The sequence below is a fragment of the Lycium barbarum genome, chromosome 8 (assembly GCF_019175385.1).
Source record: "Lycium barbarum isolate Lr01 chromosome 8, ASM1917538v2, whole genome shotgun sequence".
NCBI classification, from domain to species: domain Eukaryota; kingdom Viridiplantae; phylum Streptophyta; class Magnoliopsida; order Solanales; family Solanaceae; genus Lycium; species Lycium barbarum.
Genome location: NC_083344.1, coordinates 107,770,472 through 107,793,504, shown reverse-complemented (window position 1 = coordinate 107,793,504; position 23,033 = coordinate 107,770,472). Strand labels below are relative to the sequence as shown.

Here is a 23,033-nt window from a genome sequence, read left to right as displayed (position 1 = left end):
TGGTCCAACGTAGGTCGCTGAACAGAAGTTGATGAAGCAGTATAACTTCCATGCTAATCGGAAGCCTGATAATTTGCCCCTGATAAGCCCTCAGCTGACACCTGCACCGTAGACTGAGCCGGACGCCCTGAATATACCTGCGAACTCTGACCTCTCGAGAAGGAGTTGCTAAAAACCCCACCCCTATGGGCCTTTTTCTCTACCTGCTTTGCATGACTTTCCTGTTTAATCCCCTCAACAATACGGACATGCTCCACTACCTCCTAGAATGAAGCCCCAGTGGCTACAATCTGAAGAGTTGATAGCTGAAGTCCAGTGTTCAATCCCTTCACGAATCGCCGGATCCTCTCCCCTTTAGTAGGCAGTAACTGAAGAGCATATCGGGATAAAGAGTGAAAACGGGACTCGTACACAGCAACAGACGAGTTTCCCTGATCAATATTAGCAAACTCATCCTTCCTTCGGTCCCTCAGAGTACGCGGAACGTACTTATCCAAGAACACTGAATAGAACTGAACCCAAGTCAACGGAGGAGACCCAGCTGGCCTGCACTCCACATATGCCCTCCACCATAACTTGGCATAACCCAAGAACTGGAAGGTCACAAACTCTACACCGTACTTGTCTACAGTCCCCATCTTATGGAGCCTCTCGTGACACTCGATGATGAACTCGTATGCATCATCTGACTCAGTACCATAGAAGACTGAAGGCTTCATTTTAATGAACCTCCAAAACAAGTCATGCTCTTCGCCAGTCATTACCGGCACTGCAACTGGCCTCGGAAAGGCCTCAAAACCCGAAACTTCATCCAAGTGAGGTGCCACTGCTACGACATGCTGAATCCCCGGAGCCTGAACTCTATCCGGACCTGGGGCTGCTACTCCTGCACCCCTACCTGCTGGAACGGCTGGTATAGCCCCGGCTTGTGCTAACTCATGCAACCAATTTAGCACCTGCGCCAGAGCATCTGGTATACCAGGAGAAGCTGCAGCTCCTGGTGGGACTGGTGCTGCCGCTGGCTAGGATGGTGCGGCTGCATGTCCTGCAACCTCGTTAGGAACCACTCTAGGCATGAGATCAACTACTGGGACTCCTCCCTCAGCTGGGGCCGTCCCTCTACTAGCTCCTCTGCCTCCACCTTTTCCTCTGGCTACTGCCACGCGTGTGTTCGCCATTTGCGAGAGAGTGAAGGATAGTTAGATATCAATTTGAATCATCAGATACCAATTGGAATCAAGTAGCACGAAAGAAAGAAAGAAAGAAAAGGGAATTTTCCTAGTGTTCGGTATCCTCTCGAAGATAAGTACAGACGTCTCCATACCGATCCGCAAAACTCTACTAGACATGTCCTTGTACGATGAGATCGACGAACCTAAAGCTCTAATACCAACTCTGTCACGACCCAACCCACCATGACTGACACCCACACTAACTCCTAGTGGGCGAACCAACACACAAGTCATCTACTCCTTCAAGCCTATCTTTATGTTAACCAATTTAATCAGTTATTATTCATTCAAGCACAAGATAATCAAAATAAGTCATGCCATAAAATAATGAAGTAAATGCGGAAGTCCTAACTATTACAATTTCCCAAAATCCAAAAGTTATCGTACAAGGACTCTAATCTAAAACATGTCTAAGGAATGAAATCTGTCTAACAAATAACCATAATGTCCACAATAGGAAATAAACATCATAAGAGGAACATCTTCGGGCGGCCTGGCATGGATAGAAGCTCACCTTAAATCTGTCAGCAACGTTCTCAATGCTAGATGTGAGGGCGGGTAGCAGTCTCTGTATCACAATCTGCACTCAAAAGAATGCAGCAAGGTAGTATCAGTACAAACACTATGTACTGGTAGATATCATAGGCCGACTAAGATTAGTATCATGCATATCTCATAAAATCAATAGAATAAATAGGCCAGCCAATAGACATGAAATCAATAAACCACAACAAGTCAGCTAAGGATAATCACAGATCAAGTCACCCAAGATACCAAAATCGAATTCACATAAACAATAATGGAAACCAGTCTACCACAATAACCATACTCACTGTACACACATGTTAATTGATGTCATTGCTCAGTAGTCATGACCTGCAGGGGACCTGTGGTGTCCATGTACCACTCATTCCGGATACTCATCGGACCTAAGCACAAATCTACGCTCCGAAAAGAACCTCGGACGCGGGCCACATCAATTTATCTCTCGTTTCCGGAATGAACCTCGGACCACGAGCCCATAATCTAGGTCACATTTGTGTCTTTCCATATATCTATACATAACAATATTTCTTACCCTCTCATTATCAATGCTCGAATCATCATCCCACATCACAATTTCACATAGAAGATCATATTAACCTCTTATCACAACAACATCAACTGTAGATTCAGCACACATGAATAGGGGCACGAAACCTACACAATCACTCAATCATTTACATATAAGAGTTCAAACACACAATATCATGCATGAAGACTAGACATGCTTTCTCTTATAGAATTCACAACACATACAATCAACTAATCAAAGTCTAACTCAAGTAGACCGCAACCTACCTCAAACGTAGAGCTGGAACAACTCGAATCACTCTGCTACAGCTTTTCCCTTCCGTAAAGCCTTAGAACGCTCAATGTCTAGAAATTAGAATGTTCAATGAGTCACAATTATTCTAGTCACAAAATCAATGCAAGACACCCTTCCCTTTAGCCCCATTCCAATGGGTGAATGATTTCTAGGTGTAAAACAACCTAACAAGGGCCTTAAAAATCACTAACCATCAACTATAACAATATTTAATCAACACCCCAATTACAAACAGTTCCCATGGTCAAGCTACCATTTTTATGGAGCCCTAAGTCTCAATTCACTTAGTTCATGGCTCTAAAGGTTTAATTCATGATTAAGAGGAGTTAACCCAAGCCATTAGATGATAAATAAGTGATAACAATCATAACCCATCAAGTATAGAAAGTTTATTAATTTCTAGGGTTACTATTACTGATTCGACCATTGAAAACCCATAAAAGGAATGATAATCATGAAGATGATACGGAATGATTGAAAGGGGTGGATGAGACTTACCTCTCAAGAGTATTCTTGCCCTAGCTTGGAATTTCACCCTAGGTGCTTGTGGGGAACTGTGTTGGAGTTTTATGAATAAAGAATGTGGAACTAAGTGTTTAAAACACGGTATTCTGCCCCCCGTCAACCGCTGCAGCGGTCTCGCTATAACGGCTAAGTGCTCGCTATAGCGGACCAAGAGAAATCCGACCACCGCTATGGCGGCCCATGTTCCGCTATAGCGACATCGTCATAGAGGGACATTGCCCGCCACGGCGGACACACGAACAACGGCCGACCGCTTGCGGCAAGGGGTTCACCGCTATAGCGGTGCCGCCATAGCGGTACACACCCCGCTGCAGCGGTACAAATTGGGTAGTAAGCTCGAAGTTTTGCCCAGTTTTTCACTCTATCACCCAACATTTCATCTGAGGCCTCACAAACACAAACAAAGCATGCACATAGACATAAAAACATTATACGAATCCATCCGTGGCCTCGAAATTCCCAACGGAGTTCTAATTTCCAACGTCACCCCCCCCAATGGACTCAACAACATCAAACAATAATCACAAACAAGTCCAATTTTCAGTTCTTAGACTTATACAACCGAGATTCTATTAGCTTGTTCTACCCTTAGGAAGGTTCTATTTGGTGGGGTGATCCTACATTTTCCATAACGACCGGGAGGGTCGTTACAGTCCTAAGACTAATATATATAAATGTGATCCTATTTTCAACTAGTTGTTCACATTTCTCTTGAAAATGCGTCTGCTGTGTTACGCTTGATTTGAAACTGAATACATTAAACAAGACCTAAAATTTGACGCTTAGCAATATTTATGCACATAAAACACTTATCAATGACAATATGAATCCAAAGTTAAGTTATTACCTCACATTTTCTCTTTAATCTTGAAACCTAACACGTAACGTGTATAAATTCAGAATTGTATACCTTATCACGAGTAAAATTTCATGCCAAAAGTTCAGTTCTGAAAATATTTTTGTATTGTCGTCCTGATCTTCTGATACTGTTTATTTAACTGGATGCATGTATCGTTTATCCTCCTTTTCTTTTCTTGTCTTGTGCCTGTGTCACTCGTCCAACTCCCATAAAGCAGCTTGCCTTTCAGTCCTTTCCATTATACTTATTCATAAACCTATTTGCTAAAGGATCTAACTGCTTTGCCGTCTGGAAAATTTCCATCTGTGCTTTGGGTTGTATTTGCTTCATTGCTTGTTGGGAATAATTTAGTTATCAAGTCAATTTTTTTTTCTCATACAACTTTATATCCTGGGGTTAACATCTGATAAATACTTTGTAAAGCGGGTCTCTAGACACCGTTTCATACTAAAATACATAATAAAAGGACAGCAGAACCTTAGTTTTATATCTCGATTTTCTTCAGTCAGAGTCTAGTCGCGTTATTTGAGTGGTAATCCCAGTGCACTAGTTACATTTTAAGTTTTATGTAGATGGTTTGACAAGCCGGAGATCTCTTAAAGGTGAAACAAAAATGCATCTAAACAGGACCTGTCAAATCTCGTATGTTTAGGCCCAAATTACATGAAAATGAAGTAATTCTTGTTCAGTTTATTGAGAGCTACATTACATTTTGAGTATGTTTATCTAAATATGAACGGTGATGTGCTTAGTATCTACACCACGGCCTAGTGTGAAGTAAGACTTGACGATTTTGTGATCGTAAATAACAGTAACCTTGTATTCACCTAAGAAACCTTGGAAGCTGTAGGAACCAAACTCATTCGTTTTGCCATGTTTATTCCCAGTTTGCCATTCTTTCAGTAGAAGCTTGTCAATAACATCCCCTGCAGGTAGGTTATGGAACTTCTCGTCCGTAAGGCATGTTTGGTAGCAACCTCCTGCGTTGCGTGATGTCCAAAGCATGATCCCGTTCACACTTGGATGTGAGTATGCCTCTCTTAAAATTTGCTCCAAGTACAAAGCATGTTTTTCCGGTCCTAACTCTCTTTTAACGTCCACTTCCGTGAGCCAAATAGGAAGCTTCAGTGTTGCCAATTTATCAAGAACAGCTCTCATGAAAGCGGGGTTCGGCACATCAAAATGACTCTCTAGCCCAATTCCTGCCAGTTTCACCCCCCCATTCTTGAGTTCCTTGAACTTATCGATGTACATGTCCACAGTGGAATTCGAGTCACACCGTTCAACAATGTTGTATTCGTTGAGAAACAGGGTTGCCAGTGGATCTTCGCGGTGCACTTGCTTGAACATATTCAAGGTAGCATTAGGTCCGAGTTTTTCCTCATAAAACTTGAAATGGATGAGTTCGTTGTTTACATCCCAGTGAAAAAACTCATTTTTGTATTTTCTCATTAAACTTTTAATTCTGGATTTGATTGCTTTTTCCAACTGAGGAGCTGTCAGGTTTTTGAGCCAACCTTGTACATAATAAGGGTCCGCCCAGAATATGTTGTGTCCTCTGACTATAAGTTTGTTTTTTCGGACGAATTCTATCATCTGATCCACTACAGTATAATTGACTTTCCCAGGTACTGGCTCTGTCTTTAACCACTTGAGCTCATTTTCAAAAACCGTTGCTTTGAATCGCTTGAGGAACCATTCCTGGAATAACATTATTCATTTTAATGTCATGAAGATCAATTGCGACATCATTATTTTAACTACTTATACTCTTTAAGAGATGAAAAAAATAAAAGACCTGGTATGGCAAATTTCCTAGTATGGTTCTTGATATCACAGATCCAAATGGAAAATCTGTTGAGATTTGCTTTACTTTTACTGCTGCACCTGGCAACCTGAATCCATTTTCATCTACAACATGGATTGTAACAGCACGCTTCCTTTCCTGAAATATAACTAATTTTTCTGTTATGCCTGTATTCTGCATAACTGTAATAACTTAATTGAGTCAAGTGGTGCTTAGTTCTTGCCGTGTTTATCCCTTTAACTTGATTTGATATCCATTGCTTCTCTGTGAATGGCTGTAAGGAATAGGCAATAATCTCTACATCCACGTAACTTTTTTTTCGATCCAAATTCTGCAAAAGATTCAAAAAATGGAATTTTTCTTTTTTTTTTCTTTTTTTTCTTTTTGAAAAAAGACATGTAAGACAAGGAAAAATACACTTAAGAAATGGCTTACTATACCTTAAAATGTATCTGAGAAGAATTGGAAGGTGAATTCGAAAGGAAACCACCTTTGAGAAAAGACCAGCATCCTTTCTTGGCTGTAACAGTTCCTATACATTTTGATAATGATGAATTGTCTACCTTCAATGTAGCTGCTACTATAGCAGAATCTACATTTTTCACTCTCACCCAACCTGTGCAAATATCAATTTGTTACCCCACATAATACCTATGTTTTTCCTTATATTTTTTGTTAAAAACTACCACTACCTCAAGAATTTAAACTGAGTTTACACACCCCCTCTATCCCAATTTATGTAGCGATGTTTCACGGGATATGGAGTTTGAGGAAAAAAAATATAATTTGTGGTCTAAAACAAGTCATAAACATTTGTGTGACTATAAATAAGACATTTACTCCCTCTACTCCCTTTTATTTGTCCACAATGGAGTTTGCACTTCCCTAAAGAAATAATAAATGAAGTGCATATTTTATCATAATACCCCTATTTATTGATGTATAGTTTCAATAGACCTAGAAAATTATGGGATTGACTAATTAATGTTAATTAATAGTAAAACAAAGCATTTTTTTCTTCTTTCTCTTGATTTGTTAAAGTGGACAAATAAAAGTGAAAATTTATTTTTAATATAGAACAACTAAAATGTGAACGAAGGGAGTAAATTGTTTCTAAATAAGAAAATGTGACATTTTTTCGGGATAGACTAAGAATAAAAATATAACATAAAATTGCGATGGAGGGAGTAATATGTTAGCAACAAAAATATAATAGGATGACCACGACAAAAAAAACAACAACAACAACAATAATAATAATAATAATAATAATAATAATAATAATAATAATGACGACGACGACCACGATGAGGAGGCCGGCCAGAGGGTGAAAGCATCTAAAGCAACGGCTTTAGGCCCCCAGATTTTGGGGCCTTATTAATTTTTTTTTTAATTTCTTATTTGGTTACGTTCTATTAAGGCCCTCGATTATTTCGGATACGCATCACGTAAGGTTCATTAAACGGAAAAGCATTTTCTAGTAATATTTTTTTTTCATTTCAGGACTCGACCCCAATATCTGTGCTTAAGGAAGCAGGAATAATACATCGTCAATGGTTACGGAAATGGTTTATAAAAAAATTATTTACAACTTTAAAACTTAAAAAGCTTAAAAAAAAGTAGACTTTAAAATAATATATATATATATATATATATATATATATATATATATATATATATGAATTTATTTCTTAAAAAATAAGGTCTTTTATTAAAATTTGACTTGAGGTTACCAAATTTATTGAGCCGCCCTGGACGGTGATGATGGAAAGAGATAAAAACCTGGAAAATACAAGATATGGTACAGTATAAGGAACTTAACTGGAGAAGGAATAAATTGTGCCTGGAGAGAGATTTGGCAAGTCCAAAGTAGGTGAATAAACCAAGTCCCCATGGACATCTTCGACCGGTTTATATACAGGAAATTTGTTTATTAGTATTCCTCCACTGTAAAGTGCTGCCTCTGGTTCCGCTTGACACTGTCAACAAACCAAGACATGATTAGAGTCTACTTTTTTTACTTTTATCGTTTATAATTGGATAGAGATAAATTTAAATGAAAGAAACATGATCACTGATGATTCACATAGCCGATGCCAATTTATTTGAGATTCTCGTGCAGTTATTGTTGTATAAATTAAAATGGTTTTAGTACCTCTGTCCAAGCCGAAGGATCATAAACAAGCCCGCCTGAAATAAAAATAGAAAATGAAATGAGAATAGAAGATTCAATGGACGCAAGATGGTAAAGTCGGTAATATAAAGTATTATTGCATCAATTTTCTATCTAATAATGGGTTCAGACTTAATGTAAATATTTCAACTATATATAAGAATGAGAAAAAAACAAAGAGAAGAAATGAAAAAAAAAAAACCATGGGGTAAAGCTTGGGAAGTGGTGGCAAAGAAGAGGAAAGGAAAGAGGGACCAAAATAGCGAACTCCTTCCCCACATCAACATATTGTTTCACTGTTTGCTAAACAACTCTCAATAGTTCTTATAAAATTAATTAGCTATTTATACGCTCATATTTCATGTTAAATTTACAACGTAAAATAATAGTCATTAATGCATTAATTGAACCAAGATAGCTTCCTTGTACAGGCTTCCTTAATTAGCATTATTATTTTGAAACAATAGTTTGTTCTCTCACTTGCATTCATGTCTCATTAATAACTTGTTTTGTTACTAATGTTATGGAGGAAGCACCAATCGAGGATATAAGCATTATGTTATGTCTTGTTTCTTCATCATGAGATAGTACATGAACTATTAACTCCTCCCGTAATCTTTTGTCACATATTTTTTTAAACGTAAAATGGCTTATTTTAACTGTATATCTACTGAAGTAGTTAAGCTTCAATTTTAGATAAGAAAGTCCAAATGAAACGATATTGATCTAATTCTCTTGAAGTATATCCTAAATATTTGATAAAATATTACTTATAAGTTAAACCTATTATTTTATTCAAATAACATAGGCTTAATACCTAGATGGACCCTTAAACTTGACATGTTTTGTAAGATAGGCATATAAACTTATAAGGTGACCAGATAGACACTTAAACTTACTCAAAGTGTATTTTTCAAGTTTTTCAGTTGTTTTGAAAACAAAAACTATATTTTTCAAACACTCACAATTTTCATGGCCAAACAAGCCCTAAATATATCACAAAATATTTTTTTTAAAATGCAAAAATAAGGCAAACGCATATACATGAGACTATAAATGTGCACTTAAACCAATAAATACTCGCTAATCGCAATTTTGCAGCTTTCAATTAACTCGGTTTTTTTTTACACTTGAATAATTAAAAAAACAATAACTTTAACCAATAAAAATCCTTAAAAAAAAGAAATTTCAAATTAAGAAATTTCTAAGTTCAGTATTTCAAGTGTAAAAGAAATTTCAAATTAAGAAAACTGTAAAGCCGAGAAGAAAATCCTTAAAAAAAAGAAATTTCTTAATTTGAAATTTCTTTTTTAAGGATTTTTATTGGTTAAAGTTATTGTTTTTTAATTATTCAAGTGTAAAAAAAAACGAGTTAATTGAAAGCTGCAAAATTGCGATTAGCGAGTATTTATTGGTTTAAGTGCACATTTATAGTCTCATGTATATGCGTTTGCCTTATTTTTGCATTTAAAAAAAAATATTTTGTGATATATTTAGGGCTTGTTTGGCCATGAAAATTGTGAGTGTTTGAAAAATATAGTTTTTGTTTTCAAAACAACTGAAAAATTTGAAAAATACACTTTGAGTAAGTTGAACCACATAACAAAATTGACAATATGAAAATTAAATATTCCTTTAGTACGATTGAAACAACCTCAATTGTAATATGAGCCATTACTGGATTGCGAGAAAATTACTTTAGTCTATCGATAATCTTAGAGTTTTGTGTTAGGATTTGAAATATATTCATGTACTTTCTAGATATATGGTTGATTGATCGCCACGTATTCATCCAGTTCAAAACTTTCTTCTCAGTTAACAACCGACAAATGGATCTCGTTTCGTATGCACAATATAATTAGTGTGCCTTGAGATTCTCTTGTGTGTGTATATATATATATAATTAGCGTGCCTTGAGATTTTCTTGTGTGTGTGTCTATTTATATATATATATATATATATATATATATATATATATATATATATATATATATATATATATATTTCTCCTATTATTAGTTGCTGGTGATAATATGTGGTGCAGCGGATGAGACTGCTCCTCCTTATCCAAAGGTCTCGAGTTCAAGTCCTGGGTATGAAAAAATTCTTGATAGGGAGCGCTTCCCCCCAAATGGGGCCCTAAGCGGCGAGAATTCGGATATAGTCGGGCTCCAATGCGGATATCGAACACCGGATGGGAAACCAAAAAATAAAAAACACTCGACTAGATACTTTTATAGTATCATTAGATAGAAGTTGAAGAAATTAAACTTATCTCTAAAAAATTTAGGATGGAGGTTTGATCCAAGGAGATGGCCACATTGCTAATGTAGTAATTAAGTAGCTAATTAATTATTTTAGCCAACTTTTCCTCAACCTCCACAATACTTGGATCTGTAGTATCTCAATATATAATATGGACAGACTTGTCTGAGACATTGATAATTATAACAAGCTTATAATTACTGCTACTCCCAATTCTGAGAAAGTAAAGCAAGTTGTTATGTATATCCTTAAATGATGACAACTTTATTAGGCTAGATTTGGCTGGGATGGCGTTTGGGTAAAGCTGCTGGGCTTTAGGCTCCCACTTTTGAAGACTTCATTTTATACCACAATAGTTATAGTATAAGCTTTTGTTCAAAAAAAAAAAAAAAGTACTATAGATTTTTACTAAAAAAGGAATGTCTATTTTATACTTTGATTTGACATAAATGAGGCCTCAAAATAAGCTTCCAACGTGTGAAACAAAGAGTTTATGTAAGGGGAGTAAAAAAAAGAATAATTAATTTTCTTTTTACCTTTTCAATGAAAGTAAGATTTTTCATTTCCTTTTTGGGGCTATGCAAAACTCTCTCATTTAACTAAACATCAACGTAAGCTTCCTTTCTTTTTATATCTTCTTTGTTCCTTCAAGCTTTTATATTTTCTTTGTTCCTTCAAGCTTCAAAAAATTGATAAAATCTTACTTAAGATCAATCATGTCTCGAGAAAGATTGAATGAATTAGGTATATTATCCATTGAAAAAGTATTATTAGAAGAAATCAATTATAAGACTATTATTCATAGCTTTACATATCAAAAAGATAGAAAAATAAATTTTAAATAAAAACTATATATTATATAACTTTTTCGTTAAAAATAAAAATATTAAGGCCTCTCACTGAAGTTTGACTTTAGACCCCTAATCGTGTTGAGTCGCCCCTAAAATTAGTGGCAAACGGGTGGGTTGGGAATCGGTGGTTGAAAGCTGATGTGAGATGCACCATTCAAAGTGGGTATTATTGGAGAAAAGGAGAGATGGAAGTATGGCAAGGAAATATGGATATGGAATAGAGTAAACACTCCTAAGCACTGCTTTATTGGTTGGTTAGTAGCACATAAAAGGCTGCTAACAAGGCAAAGACTGAAGAAATTGGGAGTCATACCAGATGAAAGTTGTGTCCTTTGTGGTGAAGCAGTTGAGAGCAATGCACATCAGTTCTCAAGAAATTGCTTGGACAATACACTGACATGAACGGGGCTGAGAATTCAGAATATTGAAGTCCATAGACTTTGGAGAAGATTGACAAGGGACTAAGGGTGGCGAAGGGGATGGGACGGGGACGGTAGGGGACTTCTTAAAGGACGGGGACTTTGGGGGGACGGGCTTATAGGGCACTTTTTGGGGGGTTCGTCCCATCCCACTCCAAGGGAGGACAGGACGGGCTTGGGGGGCTTGGGGGGATTGGGTGGGGGGGGGGGGGGCTTTTTAAATTTATTTAAATATTTAATTTTAAAGTACTAAAGAGAACATAAATTTTATAAAACTTCAAACTTAACATTTAAATTGATAACTTATTAGTTAATATTAAATTTTTAAGTCCTTATAAAAAATTTAAAGACTTGGATTTAATTTTAGGTATTTATATTTTATAATAGGAGAAAATAATTTCAAGTAAGAACTATTAATTTTTTAGAACATTTAAAGTCATTAAATGTATTTAACAACGGCTATTTTTTGAACTTGTGAGGGCTATTATTTTTAATTTATTACATAACATTAAATATACTTTCAAGTCTTTATAATCTTTATAAAGAATTGCATTCTTTTTTGTAGTTATGTAAAGAAAAACAATTTCAAGTAAGAACTTTATGTTTATTTATTCAAAATAGATATTTTAAATTTCATAAAAATTGACTCAAAATCTCAAATACAAGAAGAGCACCTAATCTACACAGCCACCTTCTAGGAAGGGTTCTGTATCAATTAGGCCTCTAAGTTACAATAAGATCACTTAATCTACACAGCCACCTTCTAGGAAGGGTTTGTTTTAACTAGGCATCTAAGTAGTTAATTATAAATTATTACACTAAAACTTATACGAATCTAGGTACATTTTTTCTAATTGTCGTATCGCTTCCGTTGCATTCAATTCTAGAATTGGTATAGCTCCTTGACGGTCCATAAGTTCCATGTCATCATCGCTATTAGTGTTGATTATCTCTTCATATTCTTCTTCTCCTTGACGGGTTAATTTTGGTAGCCCACAATTTCTTCTTTCTGCATTGATCTAATCTCTGAATAAGACAGAAATCTCCAAGCTATCTTGTGCTAATGAATGTCTGTGGTCTCCGAGTTGAAATCTTTCCGAGCTAAAAGCTGTCTCCGAAGCTACTGATGATGATTGAATAGTTAGGATATCTCGAGCCATTTTTTAGAGTAATGGAAATACCTTGCCACGCTCCCTCCACCATCCTAAAATATCTTTATTGTCGTCGTTGTCCACAATGATGCTTTTCAAACTCTGATCAAGATAAGATTCAAGATCACTTTCATTTTGAGTATTAGCAATACCAAGCCATGCAACATCCATTGATCTATCAAATTTTCAAATGCCAAATTTAGCCTTATTTTTTTTATGAAGGACGTTGATTTCCACTTCTACTTTCCACAGATTTATAATTATTATACATTATTTTAGCTTTTAATTCTATGCTACGTTTACACTCTTCAACATTTGGATGTTCATTAGGAGGAATATCTAACTGCGAATAAATTTTGTCAACAACTCCCTGAGCACCTCTTAATTTTAAAGACGGGTCAAGTATACAAGCAATCAAATAAATATCGGGAATAGGAAAAAAATACTTTTTAAATTTGAGAATCATTTCATCAACGGCTTCCTCATGTTTGTTTGATTCTATATATTCCGCAAATAGTTTTGTAAGTCCACAAATATAAAATAACATTTGTGAAATTGTAGGATAGTATTGACCGGAAAATGCTTTTGTTGCAATATAAATTTCTAAAAAAATACATAGTCCTTCAATTTCATTCCAATCACTATCTTGTATTTGTTCATAGGGATGATAATGATGTGCATTAAAAACATATTGAAGGGCTTTTTGATATTGGTGAGCAACAAGTAGCATTTCATATAAAGAATTCCACCTAGTACAAACTTCTCTTGGAATTTTTCTAACAGGCAAATTTTGCTCAACACAATAATTTTTAAACAAATTAATTCTACTTTGCTTATAAGGGCTTAAAACATATTGACAAGCATATCGTATTTTTTGTAGAGAACCCTCAAATAAATCAAGACCATCTTTTACAACTAAATTAAAAACATGACATGCACATCGGACATGAAAAATACCAAGGTTAATTGGGCAAATTCTTATAGCCATAAGTTTAGCACTCTTAGTCATGGAAGAAGCATTATCAAATGTAACAGTTAATACTTTGTCAACAAGACCATATAATTGCAAAATGTCTAGAACATTTGTAGAAATATAAGAACCTGGTTTTTTCTCATCAATATATTTATAACCAAGTATACGCTTTTGCATATTCCAATTATGATCAATCCAATGTGCTGTAACACATAAATAATCATTGCCATTAACACTGCGACCTATATCAGAAGTGACAGGCACTCTAGTATCTAAGTGATGGAACACACAACGCATATAATGACAATGATCACTTTGAAATTTAAAAACGTCGGCTCTAACAGTTGATCTAGGAATGCCTTAAAAAGTAGGATTATACATAGCTCTAATATAATGTACAAAAACCGGGGTTAGAACGAAAACTAAAAGGCAAGCCACAAACCGCAACCATTTTAGCTAGTTCTTCACGATCTCTATCTTTATTATAAGCAATTTGGGTGATAGCGGGGTTAGAAGGATTTAACGTTTGTTGGACCATATTACATCCCCCAACGGATCCACCGGTAGCAGCACTACTAGCGCCGATCGGTGTGTTTTTAAGTCTGGCTTCTAATCGAGCATCTAAGTATGGTTTTCCAACACATTTTCTCAAGTGTCTATCTAAACCACCTGTCCCACCCGCCCCTCCACCGGATCCGTGTTTTAAAATTGATTTACATTTGTGACAAATAGCCTGAGTTTTAGTATCATCTAAAGTCATGAATCCCCATACAGGACTAGTTCTAGGACGTTGCGCCTTAGTCGTACCCCGAGTAGGAGGTTTAGGGGGAAAATCAGCTCCAGACTGAGATGTAGTCCGAGTTGGAGATTCAGTAACAGAACAAGGTGTCTTATTTAAATCTAATTCCTCTCCTTCTTCTACTTCTAAATTTTCAAATGCATCAAAAGCTAAATTACCATAAGCTCTATCTAAGGCTTCATATTGTAATTCTAAATCTTCTGGAATAGGAGGAAAACCGGGGGGAGAAAATAAATCAGTTTCATCAACATGAGTGAAATCCTTCGTATTGTTTCTAAATTGAATTTAGATTTACTAGGAGAACCAGATTTACCCTTACTATTACAGCTAAAAGGGTTAGGGATTTCAACAGTTTTGCCTAGGACCAGGATCTTCATTTTTTTAGACATATTATCAAAGTATAATAAAATAAAATATGAAAATTAATTGGAAAAAAAGACGCAAATAAAATGCAAGAATAAAATAAATTAAAGGATGGAATGAGTGTACTAAACGTCTGCGTAAAAGCAAACGTAACCGTAAACGTTGAAATTGAAATTATGTTACTTGAAGCTTGAAAGTTGCTCCAAAATTCAAATATTGCCCACTTCACCAAAATAATAATAATAATAATAATATTTCACCAAATATTAGAGAGAGATATAATTGATAACAAATATTAAAGGGAGAGATAATTGGTGGATGATTTGTGTGAAAATGAATAAAAATAAAGAGGCATTTATAGTTTAGAATTTGAATTAAAATGCAATTTATTAAACTTTGGGGATTTTTTTTTGGGGGAGAAGGGGACTCCAACGACTGAAAATCAGACCGTTTGGAGTCCCAACGTTAATATTTAGGATGCTCCAACGGTCAGACTGTGACCAGCTAAAAAAAAAATTAATTCAATTTTCCGATGGGGCGAGACCGGTCAGCCGATCCGGTACCGGGCTTGACCGGGACTTTTCCCCCCTCCCCCCCCTACCCATCCCCCTACCCCCTCTGCCCGCTCCCCCATAGTTGACCGGGACTGGGACGGACCGGGCCGGACAGGGGCGGGATCGGGACTGTCCCGTCCCTACTGACAGCCTTACAAGGGACAGAAAAGGTAAAAACTGCAAGGAATTCATCAGAGCAATGCTGGTAGATTGATCTACAACACCTGGAGGGCAAGGAATGCAACAGTATGGCAATTGACAGTACCACTTCCTAGAATAGTTTGTGACATGATCAAGCAAAAGGTATATATACGAGTAAATAGCAAAAGGAGGAGGAAGGAATGTAGGCATGGAAGTATATCAACATACATTTCTACTACGTATAAATGAGAGTTGGGTGGACGAACACTGCACAATTATATTGTACCAAAAGTAATATAGATTGCACATATTGTTGGGCCTCTCTTTTTATTCAACACATTTGGACCATCTCATTGCTCAATATGTGTATTCTACTGCATTCAAGCCCTTCAAATTTTCTCTTTTAGGTGACACTTTTTTACCCTTTTGATTTGAGTGAGACAGTTGGCTTCCGCTTAGCTTCTATTTCCATTTTCATTCCACTTCTTAACTGCGTGATTCAGAGAGTTCCTTTATTGTTTGCTCTCAAGATGCTATGGTGAGGCTGAACTATCTATTCCAATACACTTTTTTGTTCATTTTGTTTACCTCTTCAATCTGCTGTTATTTGAAATTTATTTATTTCAGCATTGGATCATATTGTCGTGATTTTTCTAGTGAGTTTTCTCTGTTTGTCCTTTCCTCCACCCTCTTTCCAAAAGGTTAGTTTTTCTCTTCGTTTTTTTCATTGGGTGTCTCTGTATTTGTTTATTTTTTCTTGGTTTGTTTTATTTTATTTCTTACGAGCTACTAATTCTCAGTTGATTTGATGTGTATTTATTTGGTTATTGAATCTAGATATGTGTTTCTAATTAACCCGCTAAAGGTACTTTGCTGGGTATTTGTCTGGGTACCATAGATATCCAGCAAACCAGAGAAGAATTTAGGATCATAGGCTAATTAAGTTCACAGTTTCACGATTCTTCGGCCACTACTGCTGGTGAGGCACGGCTTTCTATTGATAGCAAATTCATTCTATTACATGGTTCCAATAAGTACAAATTGAATATTCTTTGGCCTATTCTAGGCAACTTTAAAGAGAAAGAATTGCTTATTTTGGTGGTATAGTCAACATGACCAAAGGACAAAGCTTGGAGAAAACAAATAAGTAAAGAGGAAGCATACAGAAAGTGAAGATCATTGGAGTAGCTTCAATAAGTGAAGATACATACAGGTAAGGGTTTTTCAATATTGATTCCATATATTTCCTCAATTGCTGGGAATGAAATTACACAGGGTGATTTGGGCATAGATGGTGTCACGACCCAACCCCGTAGGCCGTGACTAGTGTTCAATCTGGGCACCCAAACACATCTATCAAATGCTATCTCAAAATTTTATCAAACGCATTCAAGTATATAACAGAAGCCATCAAGGCTATATTTCAAATTTAGACAATTTCCAGAAAAATTTCGGTAGAGTTTCCTTTGTTTTTCGGACTATCCAAAATAACTCTGTACACAGCAAATACCACAAAGGCCACACAGGGCCAACAGAACAACATATACATGTGCGAGCCGACAAGGCTGCCATAAACATATACATAATGCATGCCGACAAGGCTGCCATAACGAAGGAGATCATATGGACACAACTGCACAGAAGTAGGCACACACACCCACAAATAAGTCTACAGACCTCTAAGCAGACCAAACGAATCATATGGCGGAACAGGGCCCCGCCGTACCCATGAACGAATATATACAACATAACGAACAAAAGTGTATACCAAAAGATGTGCTCTGAAGGGAGGGGAGCACTCCAACAGCAAAAGGGGTATCCTACACTGGGGGATCACCGAACTGTGCGTCTGTACCTGCGGGCATGAAACGCAGCTCCCGAAGAAAGGGGGTCAGTACGAAATATGTACTGAGTATGCAAAGCAGAATGTACAGAAAGCAAATCTGAGACATAACGAAATGGGAGTATCAAACATAAGTGCAAACTCAATCTTATCAAATTGTTTAGTTTCAAATATGTAAGTCATGCATAGGGTACAAAAGAATATGGTCGCCCGCCTGTCGATGGCGCCATAACACAGCATAACACCAGAAAGATTTCAAATCTCCGTATCCCCGTCACATATCACATCACAACGTAACGCCATACACAGCATAACACCAAATATAGGTGGAACCCGACCCTCTTTTGCGAGTAGCTCGGTGAACCATAAACACAGCATAACTCCGGAGTATATCAAAATGCGCACGATAACAAAACCGGCCCGGGACTCGGCGAAGGGAATAACAAAGTGCACGAATAGAGTCGTGAGTAGTCATATGCATAAAATCAATATCATAAATTCAAACATAAGCAAAACGATCATATTTGAAAATCGAATAATAGTCTTAACAAATTCTTTCAAAATCTCCCGAATTTCATAAAAGGAAGTCGCGGGACCCACGGGTGGGTATTTACCCAAGTCGGGCCCGCTTATGGAAAACATACTCGTTATACGTAATGCAAATTTTATAAAAATATATTGGAGCAATCCGAGCATTTATGTGAAAGATATGACATTCAGATATTTCGAAGTTCCTTAAAGTGAAACCTTTTTGCGCAAAGTTCGAAAAACGATTTTTCAAATACATAAAGGTTCATATTTCATCAAATCATACATAAGAGTGCCAAAGAACATATACGGAACATAACATGCTCGGATTTCGGATTTGGAAGTTTCCTTAAGGCTCTAATTTTGCCTATAAAAACTAAGACATGCCAAAAAGAAAGGAAGTTGCCTTACATACCTCGAACGCACTCAAGATAGCCAATCTTAAGTAAATATCCAATCTACGCCTTGGGCTCCCCAAGGTCTACAATACGCCAACGAACACCAAACATTAGATAAGGGCATTTAGCCATTCATTCCAGCTAATCATTAAATTCTACAGAAAAATTCGGCAGCACTTCCCCTGTAATTAGGCCATCCCGAGAATTTAACTCGGCCATATCAATCAACAACCAACCTAACAACATTAATAATTAATCCGAAAGGTAATTCAACAATAATAGCTCTCTTGCCATCATTTATCAACTTTCATAAATTCAATTCGACGACTTATCTTCAAGCCCAAAATCGACGCTTATATGCTCACATACTAACCCGAACCCATACCAAAAACATTTCAAGACATTCTAAGCAGTTTATACAACTTTTCCAACAATCCATAAATTTTCCCAAGCTACCCGAAACAGCCCCTAACCGAGACAACCCCTCTAACTTTTCTTCATTTCCAAATCATGGTTTGTATCTACAATTTTTTTTCATTCTAACAACGCTATTTTCATCAATACATAATTTACATTAAATGTACAACAACCTCCAAATCAGTCCGCAATATTTACAACATCAATTTGAGTCAATAAACTTTCATTTCCAACATAGAATTCATGGCGACGACGGCTAAACAATAAGCGATACTAATTCAATTCTTGGCACATAAGGTGACCCATTTTCGGTTAGCACACTAACATACCCACATGGATGATTCTCAAAAGTTCTTCACCTTACAATGGTCATAATATACTAATTAGGCATTAATTCATAGTTTCAATATCACACAACACACACACCATCACACGCCCCACCCTCATACATATGGCCTCAACTTCAACATACTTTATTTCATGATTTTCAACCATATTAACATACTACAACATGAATATAACCTTCATAACACAAAAACAAGATCAAATCTTACCTTTTTCTCTTCAACTTCCAATAGGCTAGGGTTTTCCAAAAGATGAAAAATTAATAGGTTGATCGTTCCAATGATGCTTCCACTCTACTTAGGGACCTTAATATAGTGGGTTAGCATCAACAAAATATTTTTGGAAGGACAAGAAATGGAGGTTGATTTTTCTTGGTGTTGGCCGTGAACCTCCAAGGAGAGGTCTTTAACTTTCCCCTTTTTTTTTCTTTTCTAAGTGTCAAGTGTGGTGAATGAATGGAATGACTTATGGTCATCTTTTTACCACTTAAATGAATTGCACAAATGTCCCTTGGCCCACATTAATGTGTTGTCCCAATTAAAAGATGACACAAAAATGTGTGGGGTCCCTCTCCCACTAAGCACGGCCAACCATGGAAAAAGTGGATGATTTTCAACTTCAAATTTTATCGCTTTTGGTCCCAAATTTTCCTAATTATTCCATATCAATAAATTCATGCACAACTTATATCCCAAAATAAAATCAAATGCTCGAGAATCCCAACTTTGTATCCCGAAAAAAAAAAAAATTGTCCTTAGCTTATCATAAATAAATCCGGATTATTCCACTGTACAAAAATACGGGTTCTAACAGATGGACTCTTACAGTAATGAATATTGCCTTTTTTATTTTCTTTTACCCTTTTTCATATTTCTCTATTTGCTTATTCATGAAGAGTCTTTGCATAATTGCATTTTTCTCCTCCTTTCACAATAAGTTTTGCTCAAAGCTTAGTGGTATACAATAATTCAGAAACTTATGGAGTTTTGATTTCATTTTCTTCTTACTTGATTCTGATGAATGATCTATATAGTGAAAATCGGTCTATTCCTTTTCTACTATTGCTCTAAGCCCATTCTTTTAGAAGTATACGCTTTATTAATAATGAAATTATTCTAACAAGAAAAATAAAACAACACAAGAACTTAGTTCTCAAATGGTTTCCAATACGAACGTATGCCTTTTAATTTATAAGAAAATTAACTAAAGTGAACTCGATGTCCTGTTCTTTTTTTTGGTTTCCAGCAATAGAATAGTTGTTGGGTTAATTAACATATATGTTGCTGGTGGAAGAATTTTGAATATGAATGAAGAGTGTGCCTATGAAAAACAAGTATGGATGAAGAGTGTTTTTATTTTAAATTTAAATTCCGAATGAAGAAGCATATTAGTTCATTGGTTTATATATAAAAATAAACTTGTTAAAGATCAAAACTTAAATGCGGCAGGGGTTGATCATCGCAAATTTATGTGATCCCCAGTATCTCCACTCTACTTACTAGATAAAAAAAATCAAAAAAAAAAAAAAAAAAAACTTTATAATATAGAACTTGCAGTAGAAATTGATACAATTTAATCTTGTGAATGGATGCCACATAACTTCTCTATGTGATCAGAACTAGAGCGCTACTGGTTAAATTGCACTTACAGTGTAATTTTCAAGTTGGAGCGTTTATATTTAAATCTACATTTTATAGATGCACATTCATCCTTGCGCACATGCTCACGGAGTGGAAATTAGAATCTTAAATATGGTCAGGCCTTATCAGATGATTTGTCTAGGATGAAATTTGTGTCACTGATGCACTCCTCATATACTGTTGATGGTTAGGAGGTTCATCCTTTCCTCTTTTGGCAGATTGTTGACGGTTAGGAGCTTAATCCTTACTCATTTAGTGTATGCATTTCATGAGATCTGATTTATTCAAATTTTATATACTCATAATTCATTGGTTATATGTATATGTTTAGGTGTATATATGAATATATAAATCAATAAGCTTGCAATAACCAGCTTTATCTTTGTATGTCTCAAGCATCAATTGTTTCTGATAAGGGAAGAGAAATAGCTGACAACTTTTGCATATTTTGGAGTAGGTAATTGAAGAAGTATGGTGTTGAAATTCTAGATTTTTTTAAACATCCATGCATATATGAGTAATTGTTTATATTGCCTTGCATTAACATTAAGAATGTGCGCTGATCAAAATAATACTAACTTGCATATTGATAGATGTTTGTTTTGAATCAAGCTTAAAGTTATTTTAGTCATTTATTTTCATTAATTTAACTTTTTTTTTCTGTAAATTTCTAAATCTACAGGTTGTAAAGCTGTAACTTTGGGTTGACGGAAGGCTAATGAGTTGCCCAACAATTATTTATGCTCAACGCTATAAGAAAAGTATACTTTGTGTGGCCACAAGAATGGAATCACCAGCATTTTGTTTTGACAATGGATCAATGCAAGCTATTTGTAGGCCATCGTATTAGTCATTTAGTTTAAGGAGTTGAGTCTTGCACCTTTACATTTTATAATGAAGTAGCAACAACTAGAGTTATGCCTTGTATTCTGGCTTTGAACTGATGGGCCACTAATTGAGCTGAATATGCAATACCAACCTACAAGACAAGGCATCCGTATAACAAGTGCTTTTGAACAACTGTAGAGTACAACATATGCAGATGGTGGAAAAACATTGCATCAAGTAACGGGTCAAAAGAAGATGCTGTCAATGAGGGTATAAGTTGGTGGTCGGCCGTACTTATGTCTTTTTTTCCATATACATATTGTAGAGAAGAGGCATATTATATACGCATATAGTATAAAAAACTTCTAATTTTGGTGATCTATTTTGATTTCACTATGGGACACACTTTTTTGGAAAAGAAAATACTTGACATGCTATATTGACTCTTGAATAAGGCTTCCAATGTGTCAATATGTCCATAAAAAGTAAGAAGCAAGCTGAAAAAGATGCGGTACAAGACTTTGGACTGGTGTTGGAAGGACATTGCTTTTATGTATTAATTTTTCACCTACCGGAAAGAAAAGTCATATTATGCCAGTGTTGTATTGAAAAACTCTTAGCACTTATTATGGTTCACTCTTAATAATATTTTGGACCCGTGCGATGCAGGGGCATATCCTCTAGTAGATAGATAGAATATACTTATTTGTTATTGGTATGTAGTAAGACAGAGATGCCTAAATCTCAGCAGTAGAGTAGGAAAATATGTAAATTGTTTGTCTGGTGATTAATAATACTTTCTTTTCACCCAAAAAAAACCGGTGGGCTGGGTTGGATCGGATATGAGCGAGTCAAAATGGATTAAATAAACACAGATAAAGTATTCACCTCGCCCATATTTCACATGGATAACAATATTAACCGTCGCTTCAGGAATAGTGAGTGACAACACAAGCTAAAAGCCAAACTAAGCTCAAACTCAGGAGAAAAATTAAAACATAAATAAAAAAGAAGTTAAAAATAGTAGACTCCTAAAAAGAAAGAATTCATGAAAAATAACAAGCAGATAAATGAGTATTGATAATAATATGGTTATACATTTAGAAAGGAAAAAGAGTTTCTTCTTGACTCCTAGCTAGGGGTGTACAATGAAAACCGACAAACTGCATCAAACTGATAATTCAAGTCAAATCGAGAAAAAAATCCGACTAGTGATTGGGTTTGACTTGGTTTGGTATTGAGAAAAAAAATCCGACCATAATTGGTTTGATTTGGTTTTAACTAAAAAAAGTAAAACCGAACCAAACCAACCCGGTGTTACATATATACAATTTATACATAAAAACAATTATTTCTAAGGTAATTATAAATATTTCTTAAATTTTTTCATAGTTTTTGTCTTTTAACATATTATTTCAAGCTTGGACTTAGAATTTTGAATGATTCAATAAGTTTTATATCTCATAGATGTTAGTAATTCAAATAAATTTCAAACCACAACCAACTCAATAATAATGCTAACAAAAGAAATTCAATAACACTAGGAATGACAA

At 35.7% G+C, this 23,033-nt stretch overlaps 1 protein-coding gene and 2 long non-coding RNA genes across 3 annotated transcripts; 1 reads left to right on the top strand and 2 right to left on the bottom strand.

The window, feature by feature from the left end:
- Positions 1 to 4,678: 4,678 nt before the first annotated feature.
- On the bottom strand, positions 4,679 to 6,048 carry LOC132605241 (endo-1,4-beta-xylanase 1-like). The gene is made up of 2 exons (XM_060318451.1): positions 5,784 to 6,048; positions 4,679 to 5,686 (listed from the first exon to the last, which is right to left on the bottom strand). The coding sequence occupies exons 1-2, from the start codon at positions 5,970 to 5,972 to the stop codon at positions 4,712 to 4,714; spliced, it is 1,164 nt and encodes a 387-aa protein (XP_060174434.1). The 5' UTR covers positions 5,973 to 6,048; the 3' UTR covers positions 4,679 to 4,711.
- Positions 6,049 to 16,191: 10,143 nt separating this feature from the next.
- Positions 16,192 to 21,764, top strand: LOC132605240 (uncharacterized). Its single transcript, XR_009569110.1, has 2 exons — positions 16,192 to 16,694; positions 21,335 to 21,764. It is a non-coding gene; the product is annotated as an uncharacterized LOC132605240 (long non-coding RNA).
- LOC132605239 (uncharacterized) lies at positions 16,926 to 19,454 on the bottom strand. Its single transcript, XR_009569109.1, has 3 exons — positions 19,222 to 19,454; positions 18,268 to 18,333; positions 16,926 to 17,336 (listed from the first exon to the last, which is right to left on the bottom strand). It is a non-coding gene; the product is annotated as an uncharacterized LOC132605239 (long non-coding RNA).
- Positions 21,765 to 23,033: the final 1,269 nt, after the last annotated feature.